The sequence below is a fragment of the Pristis pectinata genome, chromosome 19 (assembly GCF_009764475.1).
Source record: "Pristis pectinata isolate sPriPec2 chromosome 19, sPriPec2.1.pri, whole genome shotgun sequence".
Taxonomy (NCBI): domain Eukaryota; kingdom Metazoa; phylum Chordata; class Chondrichthyes; order Rhinopristiformes; family Pristidae; genus Pristis; species Pristis pectinata.
Window position 1 is genome coordinate 36,416,271 of NC_067423.1, and position 23,486 is coordinate 36,439,756.

Consider the following 23,486-nt stretch of genomic DNA (forward strand, 5'->3'; position numbering starts at 1 on the left):
TTTTTAAAAAATTTTTTTCAGTTTGGTTTGATATATTGTTTATAATTTTTCTTATTGATTTGGGGATTTTTTTTCCTTTCCTTTTATATACACAATAAATCTTTTTCTTTCTTTTATATATTCATTTACTAAGAGGTCGTGGGATCTACAGATTTTGTTTATATTTTACTATTCTTTATGATTATCTATGCCATGATTGTTCTCCTGATCTCTTTGTATTACGTGTACAAACATTGATGTTATATATTAACCTGTATTAATTTGGAAACTAATAAAAAGATTGAAAAAGAAAGAAATACACATTAAAAGAAAACTAGTTTTATTCAAAATGTATTGTGTCTCCAGTTTTGCAGCAAATGTTTGTAATAATTAACCTACTCAGGTGATTTGTGCACATAAATTATTTTTCAGAGCACTATCCATATAACACCTCTCCAGCAAGCTGCCAAATAACTCTCCTTCCCCCCCACCCTAATCGCCAGCATTTTTGCTCTGCGTAGGTGCGATAGGAGGAGGTGGAGCATGAGTGATTATTATTCTGTAGATTGCTAATGTGCTAAACTGTTGCTGTGAAGATGTTTGGGCAAAAATAGAATAAATGAGTTTCCATGTGGAATTCAAGTTGTTTGATTTCTGATAAAACTGAACCAAATGTGACTTTAGCATTGTATCTGTCTTTGCAAATGCACTTCTCCCATTATATTCAAGCCATTTTTACCAGTGATAAAATAATCACCAACAATGAGGCCCATAATAGTTATAGCACTGGCAATGAGAACTCTTTACCAAGATACTGCAATTAACAGCCTTTGGATTCCTGCCCAAGTTTTAGAAATAACAATGCCCAATTAATTATGGCATTGTTATTTATTATTTATCCATCATTTATGGGTCATTTATCTGATTTATTGCTCATGGAACCTGTGTGTGTTTAAATTGTCATATTTATTTACTTTGAGTGACTTATCTTCAAAACCAACCAATTGATTTTGAAGTAGATTAAGATCTTGTGAAGACATGAAAAGCATGACAGAAATCCAGTTATTTTTCTGCTGAATTGTTCAGCCAAAATGAATTTAAAAACAAAACTGATGGATTTCTGAAATTGACGAATCAAACAACAACAGTTGATATGCAGGGTAACAAAGTGATGCAAGCAATTCTTTTAATTTTAATTTTTCCCAAAATGTGAAGAGCATTAATTGCTCAACTAGAAGTGCAAAATAAATGACTAGGCTAAAAGTTGAATGGTTGTGGGTAAATTAGAACTATATACAATGAAAAGAGAATTTGGTTCATTGCATCCCTGCTAGTAATTTGAACAATTAAATTAATCCTCCGTCCCTATCCTTTCTCTAAACTCTGGAATTTGTTCTTTTACAGTTAATAATCCATGACCTTTTTAAAACTGCTTTCAGGATGTGCATCCCAAGAGCACAACAAGTTCATGTGTTTTCATACAGCAAACAATTTATTGAGGACATTTTAAGGGTTGCACTAACTTAGAAATAGTTCATAAGGGTAAATTGAAGAATAAATTATTCAAAATGTTTAAATCATAAATCTTGACAGTGACATTGATTAACTGTTGATTCAAAAGAATGCAACACTGTCTTGGTAAACCTCTGCATCTGACTCATTGAGATATTCAGAAATGAGGACTAGTATTATTGAATTTTGTTTGGGATTTGCACATGAAAGTTCAGTTGAGCAAAACAAAAATGGTGGAAAAATCCTTGCTGTGTAATCTTGGAATTTTAATAACGGGTGGATTATGATTTAATTGGTAATCTGAAGTTGAGCATCCCAAATGCTCTTTGAAATCCCTGTGTTGTATTTTTTTATTTACTTCTTCCTGCTTGCCCCTGCATAGGGTCTGAAATGCAGTCATGAGTTTTCCACCTTTGGAACCTGGATTCAAAGTCGTCCTTTAATTCACAGATGTGGTGCACTCTTGTGTATGCCCTACATGTCTTGATCATAATTCTGGGTGGTCATTGAGAGGGTTCCATTCCTAAATAGCTCTATTAATTGATCAGAGTACATTATTGATATACTGTACAAACATTATGGATATACTGTACAAACATTTTCATGTACTGCAGGACCAAAACATAATTAATTCAGAGTTACTGTTTTAAATGAAAGTTTGCGTGACCATTAACTGCATTTAGCTCACACTTCGCTCTGCTTTATAACAGTGCTTTTGTATTTCCTTTGGCCTTAAATTGGAGGAAAAAGGCACTACATGGGATGATTTGACTGATTTGTCCTGAGTGCTATTCAGTTGAATTGCTATGGAGTGTGTTTTTGATGGCGTTCATCAGATACATTTTAAGATCATTTATTTATTTTTTTTCAACAAAGGATAGCTAGATATCTTCATTTTTGTATTCATTTTATGTAGAAAAGCAACTGATACCAATGTCTACCAAGCAAGTTTGTTTTATTAAGGCAAATTTTAGATTCCCATATTTTTTTTGTGAATGTTACATCTTTCCTTGAAAAATCACAAGTTACATCAAGGGATTAGCTACAAAATGTCTCGTATGTATTTTATCCACAGCTAAAGATGAACAGATTACATGAACTGACTTGATTTTGAAATCTTGAGCATAGCTTCTCAGTCTCTAAAAACAGTGTCACACTTCTTGCTGCTCAGCTCTGTTAGACACTTGGAGGCGTCTAAGCTGCTAAGCTGTTGCATGGCTCACTGTTTTCACACTGCTAGCATTTGTTTGGGAATGGCATTTATCTTTCAAAGTGTAACATTAGGGCAAGTGATAAGACTGTAACAAGTTTTACTTGGACAGATGTTTATCATGTCAGCATGCTAATTTGCGACAAACAGGCTCTTCGTACCTGCATTTTGTGGAAGAGCTTTCGAAGGTGTTTCTCTGATATTACTTGATCTTTAATTCTGCATTGATAATTTTGTTCGCTATAAATCATAAATGCTCATTGCTATGGGCATTTGCTTCTGGATTACTTGAAGAAAAGCACTTTTCTTTGTCCATCATGAAGTCCAGAATTTTCTTTCATCATGGTCTGGATTCTTGATCAGAAGCTATGGAAATTTATTCTCTTAAATATTGAACCAGTTTGTATCTCAAATAATCTTGAGCATGCACATATATCATATTTACATAAACTATCTTATTTATTTGCTCATGTGATCTCACATTTGTAGCAAGATTATACTTGGCAAATAGATTTTTAATCTAGTTTTGCAAATTGCATCTCCTGTTTAGACTGTTCATTGGAAGCAAATTTTAGCCTGAGGAAGTAAACCCTTTTTTTGAACATCCTTTCTTGAGATCTGGGCATCGCGGGCAATTTATTGCCCATCTCTAATTGTCTTTCAGAAGGTGATGGTGAGCTGCCTTCAAGAACCTCTACAATCCTTCTGGGGAAGGTGCTCCCACAGTGGCTTTGGATAGTGAATTCAAGAACTGCTTTCTAAGTGGACGTGGTATGCGACTGGAGGAGAACCTGCAGGGTGGTGGTTCCACTGTGCCATTTGCCCTTTTCCTCCTTTGTGGTTGAGGTCCCATGTTAAAGAGTGGCTATTGGAGTAGCTTGGGTAAGTTTAACTGCCATGCATTTTGTACATGGCACACACTGCTGCCAAGGTGTGCTGGCAATGGAAAAAATGCCAGCTTGGAGTGATTGATGGGATGCCAATCAACTGGGCAGCTTTGTCCTGGATGGTGTTGAGCTTCTTGACAATTGCTGGCACTCCACTCATCCAAGCAAGTGGAAAACATTGTCTATAATGGAAAGGCCTCGGGATGTCAGGATGTGAGGTACTTACCACAGAAACCCAGAGTTTGACCTGCTCTTGCAGCCATGATATCTGTGTGGCTGATCCAGCTAAGGTTTTGTTCACTGGTGACACCACCTCCCCCTCCCCTGCCCACCCACCCCTCCAGGATGTTGATTGTGAAGACTTGGCAATGCTATTGAGGAGGTTTGGTTCCCTCTGGCTGGAGAAACTCATTGATTCTGTGGTGTGAAAGTTTGACTTTATGATGGAAGGAAGGTCATTGATGAAGCAGTTGAAAATGGTTGGGCCTATGTCCCTGTCCTGAGGAACTCCTGCAACAATGTCCTGGGGCTGGAGTGACTGACTTCCAAAAACCACAACTGTCTTCCTCTGTGCAAAGTATGACTCCAGCTAAGGAGTGCTTTCCCTCTGGTGTCATGGATTTCAGTACCAGGGAACCCTGATGCTACACTTGGTCAAATGCTGCCTTGATGTTCAGAGCAGTTACTCGTACCTCAGTTCTGGAATTCAGCTCTTTGGTCCACGTTTAGACCAAAGCTGAGACGAGGTCTGGAGTTGAGTGTTCCTGGCAAAAAAAAACACATTGGGCCTCGGTGAGTATCAGTGACGAAGTGCTGCACAAAAGCACTGCCGATAACAACTTCCATCACGCTGCTGATGATTGAGAGTAATTGGCTGGACTGGAGGTTTTGTGGTAGGACATACCTGGGCAACTTTCCACATTGCTGAATACATGCTATTGTTGTAACTGTACCGGGACAGCAGTGCAACTAATTCCGGATGCAGGTCTTCAGAACTGTATCTGGGATGTTGTCTCATTCCTGTCATCTTTTTTGTGCCAGTGGTCTCAGTCATTTCTTGATATCACATGGAGTGAGTTGAATTGCCTGGAGTGACGGTGAGTATCTTTGCAGGAAGCTGAGAAGAATCATTTATGCAGCACTTCTGGCTGAGCATTCTTATGAATTCTTCGGTCTTTTCCTTAGCACTTGCATGCTGGGCCCCACCAACATTGAGGATGGGGCTGTTCCTGGAGTCCATTCCTCCCATACGCTGTTTAATTTTCTATCACTATTCATCACTAGATTTGGTAGGTTTGCAGAGCTACAATCTAGCATTGGTTATGAGATTGCCTAGCTCTGCTATTGCTGTTTAGCTTGCATGTTGTCCTTTTTTTTTTGCATCTTCACTAGGATGGCACATCATTTTTAGGCATGTGTCCATTCTTTGGATACACTTCTGCATTCATCATTGAACTAATGTGATCTCATGACTTGATAGAAATGGTAGTGTGAGGATTATGTCAGGCCTTGAGGTTACGGATTATGCAGGTGGATATTTCTACTGCTGTTGATCGTCTACATTGCCTCACGAATGCCCAGCTTTGACATGCCAGGTCTGTTGCTTGCTCACTTATTACAGCACAGAAGAAGGTGATTCTCCCAGTGGAGCAACCCCATAGCCACCCCCCTCCCCCCCCCCCCCCCCCCCCCCCCCCCATAGCCCCTCAACATATTCCCTTTCACAGACCCATCAACTCCCCTTTGGTTCTTTTGTCATTAACCTGCACTAAGGAGGAATTTACAATATCCAGTTAACCTTCCAGCATGTCTTTTGGAGCACCCAGAAGAAATCCACATTGCAGAGAATGTGCTATCCACAGCACTAGAAGCCAGGATTCAACCTAGATACCTGAAGCTGTGAAACAGCAACAATAACTGCTGAGCCACTGTGTGCTCAGTCAATGCCATGTATCACAGTGCCACAGAACATAGTGGAGGATTACTTGGTGGGAAGACAGGACTTTGTCTCCACAATGACTCTACAGTGGTCACTTCTACCAGTGCTATATGGACAGATGCATCTGCCACGGATAGATCAGGAAAGACAAAATCGTCGGCTTATCCCTCATGTTCTCTCCCACAGTCCCAGTCCAGCAGCCATGCCTTCAGGTCTTGGCCAGCTTGGCTAGTGATAGTGCAATAAAGCCACTCCTGGCAATGGATATTGGAAGTAAACTTTAATTGAAGAAATTAAATTGTAAAACCTATTATGCTAATTTCTTATCTGTTTTAATAATTCCTAAAAATAAGAAAAAATGGTTGGCACAAACCAAGTGTGAAATTAGATTTGGGTGCAAAAGTCAAATAGTTGATTACAGAAACATAGGAACGGGAATGAGACATTCGGATCATTGAACCCATTTGAGCATTCTGTTACTCAATTTAATATTTGGTTTGCACTTTAACTGCATTTCTTTTCTTTGATACCTTTTACCCTGATAATCCCTTGAAAACTTTACCTAGTTATAAACTGTTAACCTAGGTCTTAAAAAAAAGTCTAAGTAGCCCAACATTTAAGTGTGGTAATTCCAAATTTACAGTGTTCTTTGTGTGAAAGAAGTGTTTCCTGACTTCACTTTTAAATGGTCTAATGCTAATTTTAAGGGAGCATGCCATGTTCTGGATTTCTCCAGAGAAAATTGCTTCTCTGTCTACTCAATCAAAATCAAAAGGAATGCAAGTTTAGTTTTTGCAACTTGTCCTCATCAGGGCTTTTGAGTTTGATCACTGGATTTTTCTGGTGATCAGTGTCCCCACCAAAACCCATCTTCTATAGACTTCCATTTATTCAAAATTTTGCTCTCCATTCACGGGGTGTGGGTATCATTGGCAAGCCCAATTTGTAATACATGTCATTGGATACTCTTGAGAAGGGAATGGTGAGCCAGCTTGAACTGCTGCAGTCTGTCCCATAATGCCATCGGGTAGGGTGTTCCTGGATTTTGAGGAACAGTGATATATGTTCAAGTCAGTTAGATAAGAACTTGCAGATGTTAGTACATGTTCTGATGTCCTTGGTGAAATAGGTTTGGAAGGTGCCATCGAGGAAGTCTGAGTGACCTGTATATTTTGTTCATGAAGCGCACGATGTCCACCATGTGTTAGTGTTAGATTGAATGAATATTCAGAATGGCAGCATTATCCTGGATGGTGTTGAACCTCTTCAGTGTTGTTGGCATTGCATTTATACCACTCATTATTCGCAAATACTCTGCTTTTGTGTTGTTCCTACCTGAAAGGTGACCTAGCATTTCTCCACATGATATTTTATCTGCCGTGTCATTATCCTGCTTTATCCTGCTGAAACCTGTCTGTATCCTCCATCACTTTGGTGATGATTGTGAGTAGACTGATTGGAGCAATAATTTCCCAGATTGAACTTGTCCTACTTTCGTGGACACCGCTGCACGTGTTGTTGTAGCCAAATCCAGTGCATTGCCTAACATTAGGGATTTTGCCTGGTTTTACGATCATGTTGGAGCGATTTTTTGTACCATTTGAGTGGTTTGTTTATTCAGGAGAAAAGTTGGAGAATCGACAACACTGTGGAACTGGAGTCATGTTTTGGCTCGACCAGGTTATAAACTGGGAATTTCCTTCCCTCAGAGAGGATCTTACTGAACCAGATGGAGTGACATCATGAAATTTAAATGAATTGAATTTATCTCCTTAAGCTTACTTGTACTTGGTCTCTGGATTAGAACAGAAAATGCTGGAAGCAGATGCTGCCTGACCTGCTGAATGTTTCCATCACTTTTTGTTTATATTTCATATTTGCAGCATCAGTACTTTCTTGATTTTTGATTTCTACCTCTGGGTCATTAATCCAGGCATCTGAAGTGCAAACCCAGTGATTCAATCACTCGGCTATTGTCTGTCCCACATGAGGTCCTTCACATCTGTCACTCATCTCCTCACTGATGTATGTTGTGGCCAATTTATTAATCACATCCTTGTGCTCAAGTATCTCAGCCAAGCTCCCCCACTGTCTCTGTAATCTCCTGCAACTGTCCCGTACCCTGAAGTCTTCTCTGAATTTTTGTTCCTCCACTTTGTGTTTTGCCCATTATTGGCAAAAAATCTTTTGGCCACCTGGACCCTCTGCCCTGGAATTCTCTGCTGCTCCTCCCTACTCTACCCCGCTTCCCCACCTCTCTCCAGCTTAAAGGTCCGAATTGAAATCAACCTTTGTGGGGTTTCTAATTATGTCTTTGAGAATGGCTTTTGGATGTTGTTTGCAAGTAGTACATGAATGCAAAAGGTAGTTAATTTTTCTTCTTTCCTGCCAGATGAAAAGGAAGAAGGCATTCTAGGAAGCATTCTTCTTCCTAGTTTTAAAATAACTCCAGTTATGCCTGAAGATCATATAAACCGAAAATATGCATTTAAGGTCAGTGTTTTCATTCCATTCATGGTCTTTTGTGCGAGAATTGTACTCAGAAAGCTTAAAGTTGGATAGCTTGAGTCAAATAAACCATGAGCATTTATTTCAGGAATATGTATCTATCTCTCCATTTGCAGCTCAGAAGTGCTTTGTAAAATCTATTTTTAGTTATTTTAAATATCCAAGAGTGAGTTTTGACTGATTCACAATCCACCTTGAAAATCTGAGATACTTGAAGAAATGGAGTGATATTTTAAGCTGTTCTAATTGTTAATGTATTGTACTAATTAATATGTATGGAGTAATTAGAAATTCAAATTTGACATTCTAATTTTTGTCTGTAATTTAAAATAGACACATCTCTGACAGCTCAGCAACTCTGGTCACTGAACTGCTGAATCTTAAGTCAACTAAGGTGCATTGTCTGATCTGAATGGACAGAAAAAAGCCTGACATTGTCTCCCTTTGAATTTCATTCTGGTTTTTGACTTTGTCTTTTTTTTAAAAGTTGCAGGTTTGGTAGCTAGGTGTAATGGTGTGTGAATTCTGTCATTTTATAGTCATTGTAAATATGTACAGTCTGTCGTGATGTCCAATAGCATTACTGTTGTTATTAATATAAATAGAATAAATAATTATTAATATATCTTTGTTTATTTTCAACTTACAATTGGACTTCGAGCAACTGCTGGGCTCAGGATGTTTCATCGCCATTGGAAGTTTGCTTGAAACAGCCAAGTAAGTATGCTTTACATCTGCTACAAATACCTATCCAGGTTAGGTGCCTGGCTCACATAGGCAAAATGATTGGCTGAAATGTCTCATTACAGGGAAATGATTGTAAAACAATATGCCTTTTGAAAGTGAAAACAACCTCTCATGCCGTTAGTGTTGCAACTTGGCTAACTCCTAATTCAAAATACACAGCAAAATACAGTTTCTGTACACAGTCCAGTGTATCCTGTGATCACAAGCATACATTGTTTTGTTTGCTTTGAACAGGACTAACGTGCTACTATTGCCTTTTTTACTAAGATGATTCAGACTTCTCATCAAACACAGCTCATCTTTCTGGCAGGTGGAAGAATATCATGTAATTAGACTATTCCTTATTCACATTAAAACCACAAGTCAAATTTACATGGTGATTTGTACATAAGAATAGAAAACAATAAGTATGATCTTCAGATTAATGCAACAAGGATTAAGCAAGTCTTTAACAATTAAAAATATATTTCTTATAAGTGTAGACCAGTGACTTTATTTGACCTCCTGATCTGTTTGTGAGTAAGATAGTGTTCTTGCTTTCCACTACAGAGCTCATACATTGCTGTGGATTCAATCAAAAATGAACTAAAGGCATAGAAAAAGGCCTCCTGAATATATCCCAGAGGTTGTCAACCAATCAATTTTGAAGAGATATTTGAAAAATTTAAGAACAGAATTTCTTGACCAGCACATGTCGTCCTGGTGCATCTGCTCGTTGGCCTTGGGACAAAGTAGAGCCACAGAGTCGTACAGCGAGAAAGAAGGCCCACTGAATCCACACTGACCATCATTTACACCAATCCCAATTTTATTCCCCTCACATTCCCATTAACTTCCACAAGATTTTACCACTCACCTCCAGACCAAGGGCAGTTTCCACTGGCCAATTAACCTATCAGGCTGCACATCTTTAGGATGCAGGAGAAAACAGGTGGACCCATAGTCCACATTGAAGGAGCTAAAGGTTGATATATGTTCACTGCACCAACTGGTGCTCTCCTTTAAACAGTTGATTCATAGAGATTCAGAGAATTATCCAGCACGGAAACAGGCCATTCTGCCCAACTTATCCATGCTGATCTGAGCTGATCCTATTTGCCTACGTTTAGCCCATATCCCTCCAAACCTTTCTTATTCATGTACCTGTCCAAATTTCTTTTTAACTTTGTAATTGTTCTTGCCTCTACCACATCCTTTGGCAGCTCATTCCATGTACCCACCATCCTCTGTGTGGAAAAACTTGCCCCTCGGGTCCATTTTGAATCTTTCACTTCTCACCTTAAACCTTTAGACTCCCCTACCCTAGGAAAAAGACTCCCCTACCCTCTCTATGCCCCTCATAATCTTATAAACTTCTAAGGTCACCTGTCAGCCTCTGCTCCAGGGAACACGGTCCCGGCCTAGCCAATTCCTCCTCACAGGCAGGTTATGATAGCGTTCAGTTTCTGAGAATTGTTCGTAACCTGAGTTTTTCCATAAGTCAGATATGAATTAACACTGTGTGGGAGAGGATCACAGAAACAGCTGTGATGGGAGAATGAGCAGGCGTGGGAAGAGTGACCGCCAGCTGGCTTCACTGACTCAGTGAGTGAGTGAGTCTGCTCAGCCTCCAGTCCAGACAAAAGACTAGAGGGCTTTGAACAAAGTCAGGCAGATAAGTAGGTACAGCGTCATCAAACTGAAGTCGCAATATCTTCTATCAGTAGTATAGTTATAAATTTATATATTGAAACAACCTGGCATGGTGAGACATGCCATGATAAAAATAAGTCATCAAAATTGAATACATTGGTAGGAAAAAATTATGAGAAGCATCAAGAGGCATTGGGAGACAGAAAAAAGCAAAAAAATGAGCCATTTGCAAAAAAAAACGTAATGGTTATGAAGATTAGTCACCCAAGTAGAAACCATGTGTTAAAATATGTGATAACTGTAGAGAGAGAGTTGAACAAAAACTGAGAGAGGGACTCAAGAAAATATGATTTTGTTGTTTTTAGCATGTTATGTAGCTTAATTTAACATCAGACATATCGCAATAATGCATTTTGGTCAAGTTGGAATCTCAGTGGCCCAGGGATTATCGTATACCCTCATAGGTGAACAAAATAGTAAAGCTCCAATAATCCATTGCCTTTGGTAGTGCCAGACCAGCAGATTTTTCCAGACTGAGTGCTCTGGATCCTGTCTTCAGCTGCAGACCTACCTGCATTCCTGAGCCCTGGTGTTCCCAATCCCAACTCTGACTGTGACTGCACACTCAGCCCACGTCCTGATCCCAGACCCAGCCACACTCTGGGCACCTCCCGCCACCCCTCCGCTCCCAGCTCTGGCTTGCATTCTGGACCCCTGGCTCACATTCTGGACCAATGAATGAGCCTGATACCGGACCATCAGGATTTCCAAATAATCAGATACCGGATAATTTAGAGTTTTACTTAAATCGTCAAAGCAAAGATCTGCCAACAACCAGTGACTGTAAGCCAAATATCAGGACTTAGGTCTGTAGGCAAACGGGGTAAGTGAGGGGAGCAAAATCAGGCCTGAGAATGTTGAAATCAGGAAAGAGGCCAGATGAACAGGCTTTGACGAGGAAAGAGAGATCATAATCAGTTGGGGGAGGGAAAACAAGATTGGGAGGTTGGGATGTTGTTGCTTCAGGTTGTTCATTGCTCTAGATCCCAGCACCTGGCTCTTGTGTCTCCTTGGGAGGTTGGGTGTTGGTGAGCAAACTTTAGGGAAGGAGTGAGTGGAGGGGCATCCGGAAGTCAGGTAAGCGGCTGGCAATCCATCAGGGAGGTGTTTGGAGTGAGGGGGTTGGGTTGGAGTCTGCAGTGTGGGACTCGGCCATTCTTCGGCCTTGGCTGATCAGTGTGTCAGGATGGAGGTCAGCGGGTAGGGAGTGGGGCAATTTCGGAAGGAATAAAGGCAAGTATAGGACTTAGCTTAGTGGGGTCCCCAGTCCAGCACTGTGGTGTCTCGGAGCGCATCGGAAGGACACCTTGATCTTATTTCCTCTGAAATTCTCCAAAAGGATTTGAATGGGATGTCCAAATGGGTATCACAACCAATTCCTGGTTGCAGTTTTTGCATTCGTGTTTCATGCCAGAAATGCATTCCAGTTGGGCAGAAAAATCAACTTTCAAACGTGGTGGTGGGGACAAACAGCATCTCAATCTAGGCCAATGTTTCTTATAGGCTTAAGACACTGCACTTGTTTCTATTTCCATTCGAAATAAATTTTGTGATAATTATCCATTGATTTTTTCTATTTTCTTTTGCAGGAATCGCACAATTTAATAACCACTATCATTTTGACCAGGCTGCTCATCCAAATATGCGAACCTATTATTTCTACACGGAAACTGCGAAGGAGATGGAGTCCTGGATGAAGGCCATGATTGAAGCTGCGCTTGTCCAGACAGAGCCAGTGAAGAGGTACGTGACTGCTTGCACCCTACCCTCACAGCCCCAGCACCATCTCCCCGTATATTTCAAACACCATATCAGAGCAGAACCTCAGAAAGAGGTTTAAATTTGCACATTTACCGAGTTCGTCAGGTTGTGGTTCAAATCTGAAATTATTACCATTCAATTGCTCTTAGGAAGTTAATATTTACTCACTAATACCTAAAGAACATTCACTGTTCCTTAGTGAACAGTATCAGTTGAATTAATTAGGGAATGAGAATGATGGAAGAAGGTAAGATATTTGAAGCAATACTACTCTGTGCATATTGCCTTGATTTATTGGGGTGGGAACACACGTTCCAATAACTGCCCAACTGCAGAGGACAAAGGATGAATCTTGATTCACAAGGCTGCAATGTCATAAGGAATATTGAGGGGATCCACTGAGAAATCACATTAATTAGACCCCAGTAGCTAACTGCTGATCAAAATTACTCGTTTATTGTTCCAAGAGTAATTGTTTATCAGAACTAGCATTTGACCTTATTATGGGACAGTGCTTAATTTACTTTGATCTTCCGCATTTTATTTCAATTTATTATATCTTGTGTGGATTAAGGATTGGTGTGGGAGAAATGGGTTTCAGTTCATGAGCCAGTGACACCAGAACTGGGGAAAGAGAGAGCCGTTCCAATGGAGTGGGCTTCACTTAAATTGTGTCCCAGGAAATTGAATAATCTGGCTCCAGATAATGCTTTAAATGAAACAGCAGGTGGTGATGAGGTGGGCATTGGAGGGAAGGTCAGAACCTAGTGAGGGGAAATCTAAAAAGTTAAACAAGAAGGACAAAGCCATATTACAGGATAGTAAAATAGGTAATTATCATTCAGGAATGGAAAATGAATGCAAATATTTGAAATTTCCTCCAATTAGAGTCAGAACAAGGAGAAATCAGACTAATTTGAAGGCTTTTTATCTAATTGCACATAGTATTTGTAATAAGACAGGTTAATTAATAGCACAAATAGAAATAAATAGGGATGATCTAAAAACCATTAGTAACTAAGGTAGGGAATTAAAAATTTCAGGATGCTTAATTTTTAGAAGAGATATTCCCAAAATGGAAAAGGAGGGCAGCCCTGATGTCAAAGAATGGGACAAAGGCAGTTCAGAGAAAGGGGATCAGCTCAGGAAATCCAGGAGTGGAATCAGTTTGGGTGGAGTTAAAAGATAGCAAGGGTCAATTGGTGAGAGATTTCTTTCAGCCCACCAAAAGCAGCAATGGTGGAGGACATACTATAGATCAGAAAATTAGAGTCATGTGTAATATTGACTCAGTAATGATGGAAGACTTCAATTTAATGTATTTAATGTAATGACTGGGGGGAAAAAACAAATTAACAGTATTAGAGTGGACGATGAATTCATGCAGTGTTTAAGAGATGGTCATCTAGATAAGTATGTTGAGCCAATGAGAGAACAAGCTACTTTAGATTCAGTATTGTGAAATGAGAAGGGGAAAATTGATGATGACGAAAGCAGTAAACCCAAAGATTAGGATAATTTCAGAGTTCAGCAAAGGAGAACCAAGGCATTGATGAGGAAAGGGAAGATGGAACGTGAAACGTGAGAGTACACTGGCGAGAAACAAAAGTAAATTGTAAGAGTTCTATAGAAAATGTGAAAAGAAAAATGTTAACTAAGGTTAATGTAAGCCAATTACAGAGAGGAGAAATTATATTGGGAAGGAAGGAAATGGCATTGAAATTAAACAAATATGTTGTGCCTGCCTTCGTCGAAGAAAGTACAAAAAGTACCTCCCAGAAATTGTGACAGACTTAAAATCTAGAGTAAATAAGATCAAAGAAAACTAGCATTGACACAAAACTAGTGTTAGAGAAGATGAGTATGAAACGTGAGGGATCCCAGGAGTTGAAGACCTGCATCCTAGAGTTTTGAAGGAGCTGGTGAGGGGGAGAGTGGATGCATAAGTTGCCATCTTCCAAAATTCCATAGATTTTTAGATATTCCCACAGACTGAATGGTAGCAGATGTAACCCCACTAATGTAAAAGGAGGGAGAGAGTAAACGGGAAACTTGAGGCAAGTTAGCTTGATATCAGTAATAGGGAAGATGCTAGAAACTGTTATTAAGGAAGTGGTAACAGGTACTTGGAAAATATTAATAAGAACTGAGGAATGTCAACATGGATTTATGAAAGGGAAATAATTTTTGACAAATGTGTTGGAATTGTTTGAGGTTTAACTTGCAAAATAGATAAGGGTAAACTCGTTAGTGGTATATTTGAACTTTCAACAGGTCTTCAGTAAAGTATCAGACAGTAGATTACTAAACAAAATGAGAGTGCATTGTATTGCACCTGACCCTCACAGCCCCAGGTAATATACTGGTGTGGATTGAGGACGAGCAAACAGACAGAAAACAAAGGATAAGCAGATAATTTTATGTTTGGGAGATTGTGACCCGAGGGGTGCCCCAAGGATTGCTGCTGACCCTCCAGCTGCTCACATTCTTAATCAGTGATTTGGAGGAGGAGGCCATTTGTAATTTATCCAGGTTTGTGGTTGCTGCAAAAATAGGTGACAGTGTGTGCTCCAAGGAAAATGCAGAGAGCCTTCAGGCTAATTGAATGGGTAAAGGCATGGTGCATGGAATACCAGGAAAAATTGCAAAATATGAAATATAAAAAGTGTAGTATTGCTTAAATGGAGAGAAATTGGAAAGTGTTGATATTTCAGAGACCTTTGTGTCCTTGTAAACAAATTACTGAAAGCTCACAGGTTTAGCAAGCTTTTTGGAAAGCAAATGACATGTTGATTTGAGTACGAGAGGAGAGATGTCTTGCTTAAGTTTCATGGAATCCTGGTAAGACTGATCTAGAAAATTGTGTGCAAGCCTCGTCTCCCTGTCTCTCTCCTCCCCTCGTCCCTTTCACCCCTCCGTCCTTCTCCCCCCCCCGTCCCTCTCCCTCTCCCCCACCCGCCGTCCCTCTCCCCCCTCCCATCCCTCAGTGTTAAAATTTACCCACATTAATATTGAATGTAAGCAGGCTGCATGGACTGAATGGAGAACTCCTACTTCCATTTCTTGTGTTCCTGTATTATTTTCCACACCTCCAATGTAGGAAATCTTTGATCTCTGGAATGAAAAGAATTTCAATTTAAGCTTCTTGTGCAAATGCATAGACTGACACTCAGATTTTGGAGCAGGAAGACTCTGGGATATGACCTTGTAATGCTTTGGCACCTCCTAAAAACCTGATTGGTTATAATAATGATGCATCACATCCTGTATAGTTGCAGCAGCTTGTAACTTTGACACCATCTCCAGTTTAAGTGTATATGTGTGTGTGTATATGTATGAGTTTGACACATCCCTGATTCTGCACTGATCATGTTACCTCTTGAGACCAGACCACAAATAGCTAAGGCAGCTAAATTATTGATCGGAACGGTTTTTGCAATTGCACCCTTTAATTTATCTTCAGTCATTTGAAACATATGTTCCAGGTGCCCTGATGAATACGGTTGAAAGCTTTCTTTTGTTATTGTTCAAAAATGAGTATTATTTAACCTCCCAGGTTCGTGCTGCCTGCAATGCCCCAGTTTTGTAGAACATTTGTTATTGGCTTTGTTTGTGGCCTCTTGAGGCAGGACGAGGTAAAAAGTTATTCTAGCCACAGAAGCCCAAATGATTTCTCTTTCTGTTGAGTGGAATTTACCTCATAATAAGCAAGCACTGAGGCTGAATATTGCCTTCTAATTGCTGATTTTGCCTGTGGAAGCTATTTTGCTGAATTTTGTGCATAAGATTCTGAGAGCATAAAATTTAACTAATTTTGTTTTCAAGTTGATGTAAGCTCAAGCAAGCAATATTAATGGACATTTGCAGAAATTTGAGGCAAAATTTGCAATGGATTATAATTTAAGATCGGTTACTCTTTAGTACTGTGAACTTAATGTATCTTTAACCTCACTATTAATGAATGATTTTCTCTGCACTGCTTGCAGCTGGGAATGCAATGTGCTGCAGAAGATGCCTACTTCAAAACACATGTTGCTGACAATACTAATTGATGTCAATGATAACCACACTCTTGCTCTCTTATACCCACAGGACGGAAAAAGTTGCAACCGAAATTGTACCACGACAAGAGGTTAACCATGTTGCAAACCACAAAATATTAGTGAAGCCTGACCTTCAGAACAACCAGCAAAATATAGACTTCACGTTAGGTCTTAAATCAACGGACAATACAAACATCACTCATACTGACAAATATGGTTTTGAGACAGATGGACAGGACCAGCACAAGCCCTTAACTAAGATCAATAGCGCAAAACTGCATCCTGCAAAATCAGAAACCGGAAGTGTTGTATCAAGTACCACGACTGTTCAATCTCAACAATATAAGTCTTTGCAAGCAAATTGTTCCAATGAGCACAGTCCAATTGGGCCCATCTTTGACCCTGTAGGAAATGTGACCTCTGGAAGAGAGAGGCTGGTTAGTCAAAATGACACTGGAAGGGGAATCCAAAGGACTAATTCAATGGTGCAATTGGAACAGTGGGTGAGAACGCAGAAAGGAAAGGGCCAAGAGGAAGAACCCAGGAGGTATGGAGGATTTCTTTTCTTTGAAAGACTTGATTATACAACTTCAAATAGAAAAATCAAAATTCACATTTTTGTTTTGAGTGCATTTGGTAAAATAATCAGAACCTCTGCACCTTGACTGATTTTCTTTTATTAAGTGTACATGAAACTCAGCAGTCAAAAGGTAAATATATATCCTTTTGTTTTTGCATTCCACAGAAGCAGAAAGAAAATAATTGTTTTAAAAAAATGCAACTTTGTTTGCATTAATGAAGACTGGCAATATTTCTGATTTAGGTGTAATTACCTTTTATTCACAGTGCATATTTCTAACTTGTAATTGAGCAGTGAACAAAATGTGATAATTTCAGTCTGGTTCTTTTGGATTTATTGTCACAAATTAATAGTTTTTAAAACAATGTGACAAAGAAACATCTTGGTGCTGCAATGCAGTATGATGTGCTGGGATAGTTCCCATGAATTTAAATTGCTTTATTCCACCTTACTGCCCACCAAGTGGAGGAAGGAGAGGAGTTTTTTGCTGCATAATTTTAACAGCTTCTACAAACATGGCAGTCTTAATGGATTTGATTTGCTTTTCAACTTAAAGGCATTGACTTTGGGAAGCAAGCCTTAAGCATTCAGTTTTTCTAAGTGTACTTATCTTTGCTTTCACTGCATTTCTGCTCATTTTATCTACTATGTTCAAGAGTAAAAGTGGAGTGCATTTTTTTCAATTTCATGCACCATAGTTTTCTTTTAAATAATTAACCGTATCCTGGACCACATCGACCTTCATGCCTTTTTGACTGGGAATGAAGTGTTGTGAGGTGGTAATGTACTAACATTTGAAGCCCTGGCTAATCATTTAATCTCCATTGAAAAGATTTGTCCTGTGCCATAACTCAAAATAACACTGATTCAGAGCCTTTATGTGAGGAGTTATCATGTATCGTGCAAGTACAGGGGCTCTCCAGGTTGCGAATGACCTTACTAGCAGAAATCTGACTTTATGCCAATTCTCCCATACATTTTAAAGCATTTTTCAATCAAGTTCTAAGAATAATAAAATGTTTCATGGTATTTATTAATGACTGGATACTGTACATATTCCATTAGTGTAATTACGGGTAGTTTCAGATGAATATTTGATTTAAGTGTAAGAATCACAGCAAGTGTATGTGAAGTGATGCGATATGGGTTGCTATAGAGAACAGACTATCTGACTTGGGGAGAAATCAGTTTATAGATGGTTCTCAGGAACAGAACCCTTACATAACCCAGGGACTGCCAAATCTTGGAAATATGTCATGCGATGTACTGATTGCAGATACATTAGATGTTTCCTATTGAAAAAATATTTAAACAACTTTTCCATCTTTTTCTACAACAGTGTGTGCAAACAGCTGTTGCAATCTGCACACAATTCTGCATTGAAGCAGGATAGCAAAGTCTGACATTGATGAGATTTCTTTAAAACATTTGCACTACTTATAACTGTTGTTTGGTTAGGGGTTAAAGGCAGCTGTTCTTCAGACAACTTTGAGGGGAAATATATCAAAACTTATGCGCTCAGACCCCTAGCTCACTTTTCACTAGTATCTTGTCTGACCCATTTCCAATCTATGCCTCTCCCTCCACATCCCCAGTCCCTCCTCCTGGACCCCATAATAGCTCAGGACATACCAGCTTTCCTGTGCATACTCTGTACAGAGTGTGGAATTCCGATGCATGAGGTGAGCTCAGAAATGCCCAGAAATAGGCATTGCTGAATGGGCAAGTAACAGACCTATTACCAAATTAATATGCCTGTAAAGTCTCCAGTGAATTTAACCTATTGTGCAGTATTCACTTTAAATTCTTTTTGAAATCATTTGAACTTGCTACTGAGGACAAAATGTGCTCTCAGTCCAAATGTGCAAAAATTAAAATTTAGAATTAAAAATTGCAAGTGGAACCTACTAAATCATGAATAAAATTAGAAGCTTTAGAATTATTAGTGGTGGACAGAGCAGAAACACTGGTATCTTTGTTTCTCTTAGCCACAATTGAAATGTCCATTTGCAAGAATGATTGTGTGACTGGAAGTTTAAGGATCGTCAAGGTTCACATGTGAACCATAGTTTTAATAAACGGCAGTCAAACAAGGGAGGGTGCTACATGCATAGATAATTGAACTCCCATGATTTTGCATGTGGAATGTAATGATCATTTGAAGTTGAAATGAAGGTGAAAAAATATAGTTATTTTATCCAGAGCCACACTTCGAATTCAGTCATCACTTCAAAGCCATACAATGACTGTCTTTTTTTATTTTTGTTATAAATTTTAGTGCCTACAGTTAATATAGAAATTGATCATGTGAACCTTGCAGTATAAATCGGGACAACACTTCAAACAATTTAAATAGTCTTGCTGTGTGCTGGTTGAAAGCAGCAGTTTATACCAAGGAATTCTTAAATATTCAAATCTGTTGCCACTCTTGACTGAAATTTCTTCGTTTTTGGTATATGTGCTTGAGGATTAAAATTTGTTACAATGTAATTTGTGTTCATTATTAATTCCTATAGTCAATCTTTGTTAGATTTTACATCTAGGGCTGCTTAATTCAGCATTGTGGCAAATAATATCCTCTTTCTGACCAAGTTCCAGGTGTTTTCCAACAAACAAAACCACCATAGTATACAAAGCACATTTAGTTCATGTTGGTGCATGGCAGTGCTGCAGTGTAACTGGTCTAACTGCAGCCAGCACAGTCTAAATACTGAATAAATAGTCAATAATAGATCATTTTTAAGCAATCGATTAAACATAATCTTTCTATTGCATCTATGTCATCCACCATTATTATGATCTACGATACATTTCGGAGTCATGCTTCATGTTAGCTGTCATCTACAGGGAAAAATACAATTTGTCAGGCAAAAATAGTGATTATATTGCGATCCCTTTCACTTATCCCATCACCCAATCTGAAAGTAAAATCATTGTGCAAAATTTAATTTGAAATTAAAACCAAATAGAGAGGGGGATCTGGATACTGTGAGATTGATTTGTTAAATTTAAATTTGTTTAAATGTTATCTGTATGTTCAGATCTGCATGGGTTGCCTGTGCTAAGTGGGTAAATGCACTGTCTCTAAACAATTTGGAGCATATTGCAGTGTGAAAAAGCATTAGAATTTATTCTGTAAGTGTGTTTGCTTATTTTACAATGAGAGTAGAAAATGCTGGTAAATACCACTTCAGAGGCTGGAGGAGGAGGGTTCCCATCACGGCATTGGATTTCCACCACCATGAGCTGGAAGTACAGGTTCTGAATCACTCATGATTAGGTGTGTCATTGATTGACAAGGAGGGAATCTTCTATCTCCAATCAAAAGTGTTTCATTCAGATTAAGGCACCTCTAAATCAAATTAATGGTTTCTTGGATAGGAAGCTAATGTTTACCTAACCAAATCAGATGATAATCCTAATTTATACCTAAAATTCTCTTTCACTGTCTTGTATATTCTGCAGAACTATTGAATTTACCATTCTGCTCTGAATAAATGTATCCTGAAATGGATAAATACTGCCAAATTAAACTTTATTTAAATATACCAAGAAACTTGGTATATTTGGATTATTGTCACTGGCAATAAAATTTTAAGTGTGTTGTTAGCTAATGCTTAATCAAATTTTATTTGCTATCATCTTCCCGATGAGTTGGTTTGAGGACCGTTTTTTAGCTCTAACAAGACTATTCTGACTTGGCAAGGCAGACTCAGCAGCCTGAGAAGAATGAGGACAGCCTGAGGCCAGTTCAGACTAATGTAAAACCAACTTTGGCTGAATTACTTGAAATGTGCAGTTTCAGTAAATCGCCTACTTTCACCTGTTTATGTGTAGATATCAGAAGATCATGGAACAAGAAAAAGCTGCTCATTGTGCGAGTTTCAACTTGAATTATTGATGTTGCTTTCAGGCACAATTAGCATTCTTTTGCTGCATCTTCTGAATGCTGCATGTCCCCAGTTCAGCTGTTTATAAATTGCAGCATATTGGTATTATGTGAGAAATTCCCTGCATCACCCATTCCGGTTGTAATTCTCAAGCACATCTAAGTTGTATTGTTCAGTGCTGTTCAGTAAGAACTAAAAAGATTAGAAATGAGTTACGGATGCAATAAAGGAGGTGTATTTTGTTGTTGGGAGAACCTGTTTTCAGAAGAGTAAAATGGTAGTATATCCAAACTGATCTCTGCTGTGTCACAGATGCGATGGGGGAATGGTTCATTTGCTAATCCACCTCACTTTTGTTATATTTTGTTTTCTTATGACACAGATAGAGGCCATTTTGCCAATCAAGTCTGTGCCAGATCTCAGGACATACCCAGGTCTCAGAACATTCCCATTCCACTACATGTTTCCCTTACGTCAATTCTCACATGCTCATTAACTCTTGCTACCTGATCCCCTTACTATACACCTATAGAAGAAGTAATTTACTAGCTAGTCTTCAGAATGTGAGAGGAAACCCACACAACCAGCACTCAAGGTCAGAATCAAACCTGGGTCACTGGAATTGTATGGCAGAAACACTAATTCCCGCACCACTCTGCCAACCAATGTTGGAATAAAAGCAGAAAGTGCAGAAAACAGTTAGTATTAATACAAACGATATTTCAGGGCAATGACTTTTCACCAGAATTGTTTTTTTTATTCTGGAGGGTGTCCTTCCCTCCTTCTGTTCCCCTTCCCCAAAATAAAGCACACCTCCAGTTGCTAATTTAACTCAAGTCCTTTACGACGTCATAAGTGATGTTGTATGAACACAGTTGCCACTTGGAAAAAAAAATCAAGAAAAGCAGTTGTCTTGAGGGATAGAAGCAGGTGGAGGATTAATGAACCCCCTGAGGCTGTTCCACCATTTGGTATCCATTGTCTGATTCTGTCAATGTCAGCCCTGAGTATATGCAACTACTCAGCATCCATTTCCTCCTGTGGTGCAGAATTCCAAATACTTCTCTCTGAGGACAAAAATCCCAACTTCGTGCTAAATTGTTGACCCTGTGTTCTAAGACTGATATGTGTATTCCAGTTCCCTGATCTCTCTTCTTTAACCAATCCTCCAGCTATTCCAATATGTTCCCTTCAGTCCTCTGTGTCCTTATTTTGTACAATAACATTTTGTGTAACACCTTACCAAATGGTCTTTGAAAATCCAAAAGCAGTCCATCCACTGGTTCTATTTATCATGTTACCACCTGTATCCTAGGAAAATGTTTGGCAAGCACGATTTTCCATTTTCATATTTTTCATATTGATTTTCATATTGATTCTCTCCAATCATGCTTTCAGCTTCTTGGTGCCATATTATCATTCTCATAATAATGTATTGTAGTATTATGCAGGCATTTGATGTCAGGCTAATTGGTCTCCAGTTCTTTACTACTTTTCTCGCTCTCTTGAATAGCAATGTAACACTTGCAACCTTTCAATCTGCCGGGCCTGCTCCAGAAGTTAGAAAAGTTAGAAGATCATCACTAGCGCTTGGAATGAATGCTGTTAGGTTCAAGGCATACAAACAAACTAGGAGCAGGAGCAAGCCTCCAACTTGCTCCACCATTTAATGAGATCACGGCTGATCTGATTGTAACCTCAACTCTGCATTCCCATCTACCCACAATATTCTCTCATCCCTTGTTGACCAAGTATCTGAGGAAGAGCGTTCCAAAGACTCGCGACCCTTAGAGAAAAATTTCAATGGCAACTATTCCAATAAATTGAGTTGAAGGGCTTTATGGCTTTGGGGATATCAATAGAGCAGTTTAAAATTGATTAAATGATTTTCTATTTCTTTAACAGCATCACCTGTTATCAGACACTACCAAGAAACTTGCCAAGTTATCGGGCTCAGGCCATGCCATGTTACAGAACATTGCCTCGCCATAGCACCACAAGAACTGACGGCATCTGTACGGTGTTGCCTTCTGCATATGACAGGGTGATTCGACCACCTTCATCACAAGAAAAACGGAAGTCGATGCGGGATGATACCATGTGGCAACTATATGAATGGCAACAGCGGCAAGTTTATCATAAGCATGGAACACTAAGCAGACATAGTACTCCTCTCACTATGGTAAATCTTGTTGAACAATCACGCTCCATTCCTCCATCACCTTCCCATGGTTCACTGGCTCCTTATCAGGTATACTCTCCCCTAAGATCCTACAACATGGAATCAAGATTGGAACTTTCACCGCCTGTTTTAAGAGGAGACATGACAATTGATTCCATTAAGTCTCGGCGTCATAGAACACCTGTTAACAGGGTAAAGCAGTTTTGTTGATTTTGCCATTCATTCTGAAACACCATTCTCAAAATTGAGATTTAGCACTACTAATCAGTTTAATTTTATTTTACTAGGTAGAATACGGCATTATTCCTTTGTTCCAGGAAAATGTGGTTGCATAATGTTGTTGTCCTTCAATAAGTAAAAAAATCATGTTGGTGAAAATCAAAACTGATACGGTTGCTGACGTTTCTTTCTGGGATGGTGGAAACAGTATTTGTTTCCAAGAAGGGAATACTTTAAGTTATATTTAACTAAATAATGCACTAGAAATGTACTTATTTTGATAAAACAATACCACATGGAACATTAGAAAATGTAACATCTGAATAATCCATAACAA

At 39.0% G+C, this 23,486-nt stretch overlaps 1 protein-coding gene across 4 annotated transcripts in view; it reads left to right on the top strand.

Moving 5' to 3' along the window:
* The window catches only part of plekha5 (pleckstrin homology domain containing, family A member 5), a 211,906-nt gene that overhangs the window by 136,794 nt on the left and 51,626 nt on the right, over positions 1–23,486 (top strand). For 2 of the 4 annotated variants that reach the window (XM_052033631.1, XM_052033628.1), the window contains 4 exons: positions 7,920–8,020; positions 12,102–12,217; positions 16,328–16,825; positions 22,654–23,122. In XM_052033631.1, coding sequence (XP_051889591.1) covers positions 7,920–8,020; positions 12,102–12,217; positions 16,328–16,825; positions 22,654–23,122 — 1,184 coding nt within the window. Of the gene's footprint in view, positions 1–7,919; positions 8,021–8,650; positions 8,753–9,331; positions 9,408–12,063; positions 12,218–16,327; positions 16,826–22,653; positions 23,123–23,486 lie in introns of those variants that run through there. The other 2 variants (XM_052033629.1, XM_052033630.1) reach the window with 2 other exon arrangements.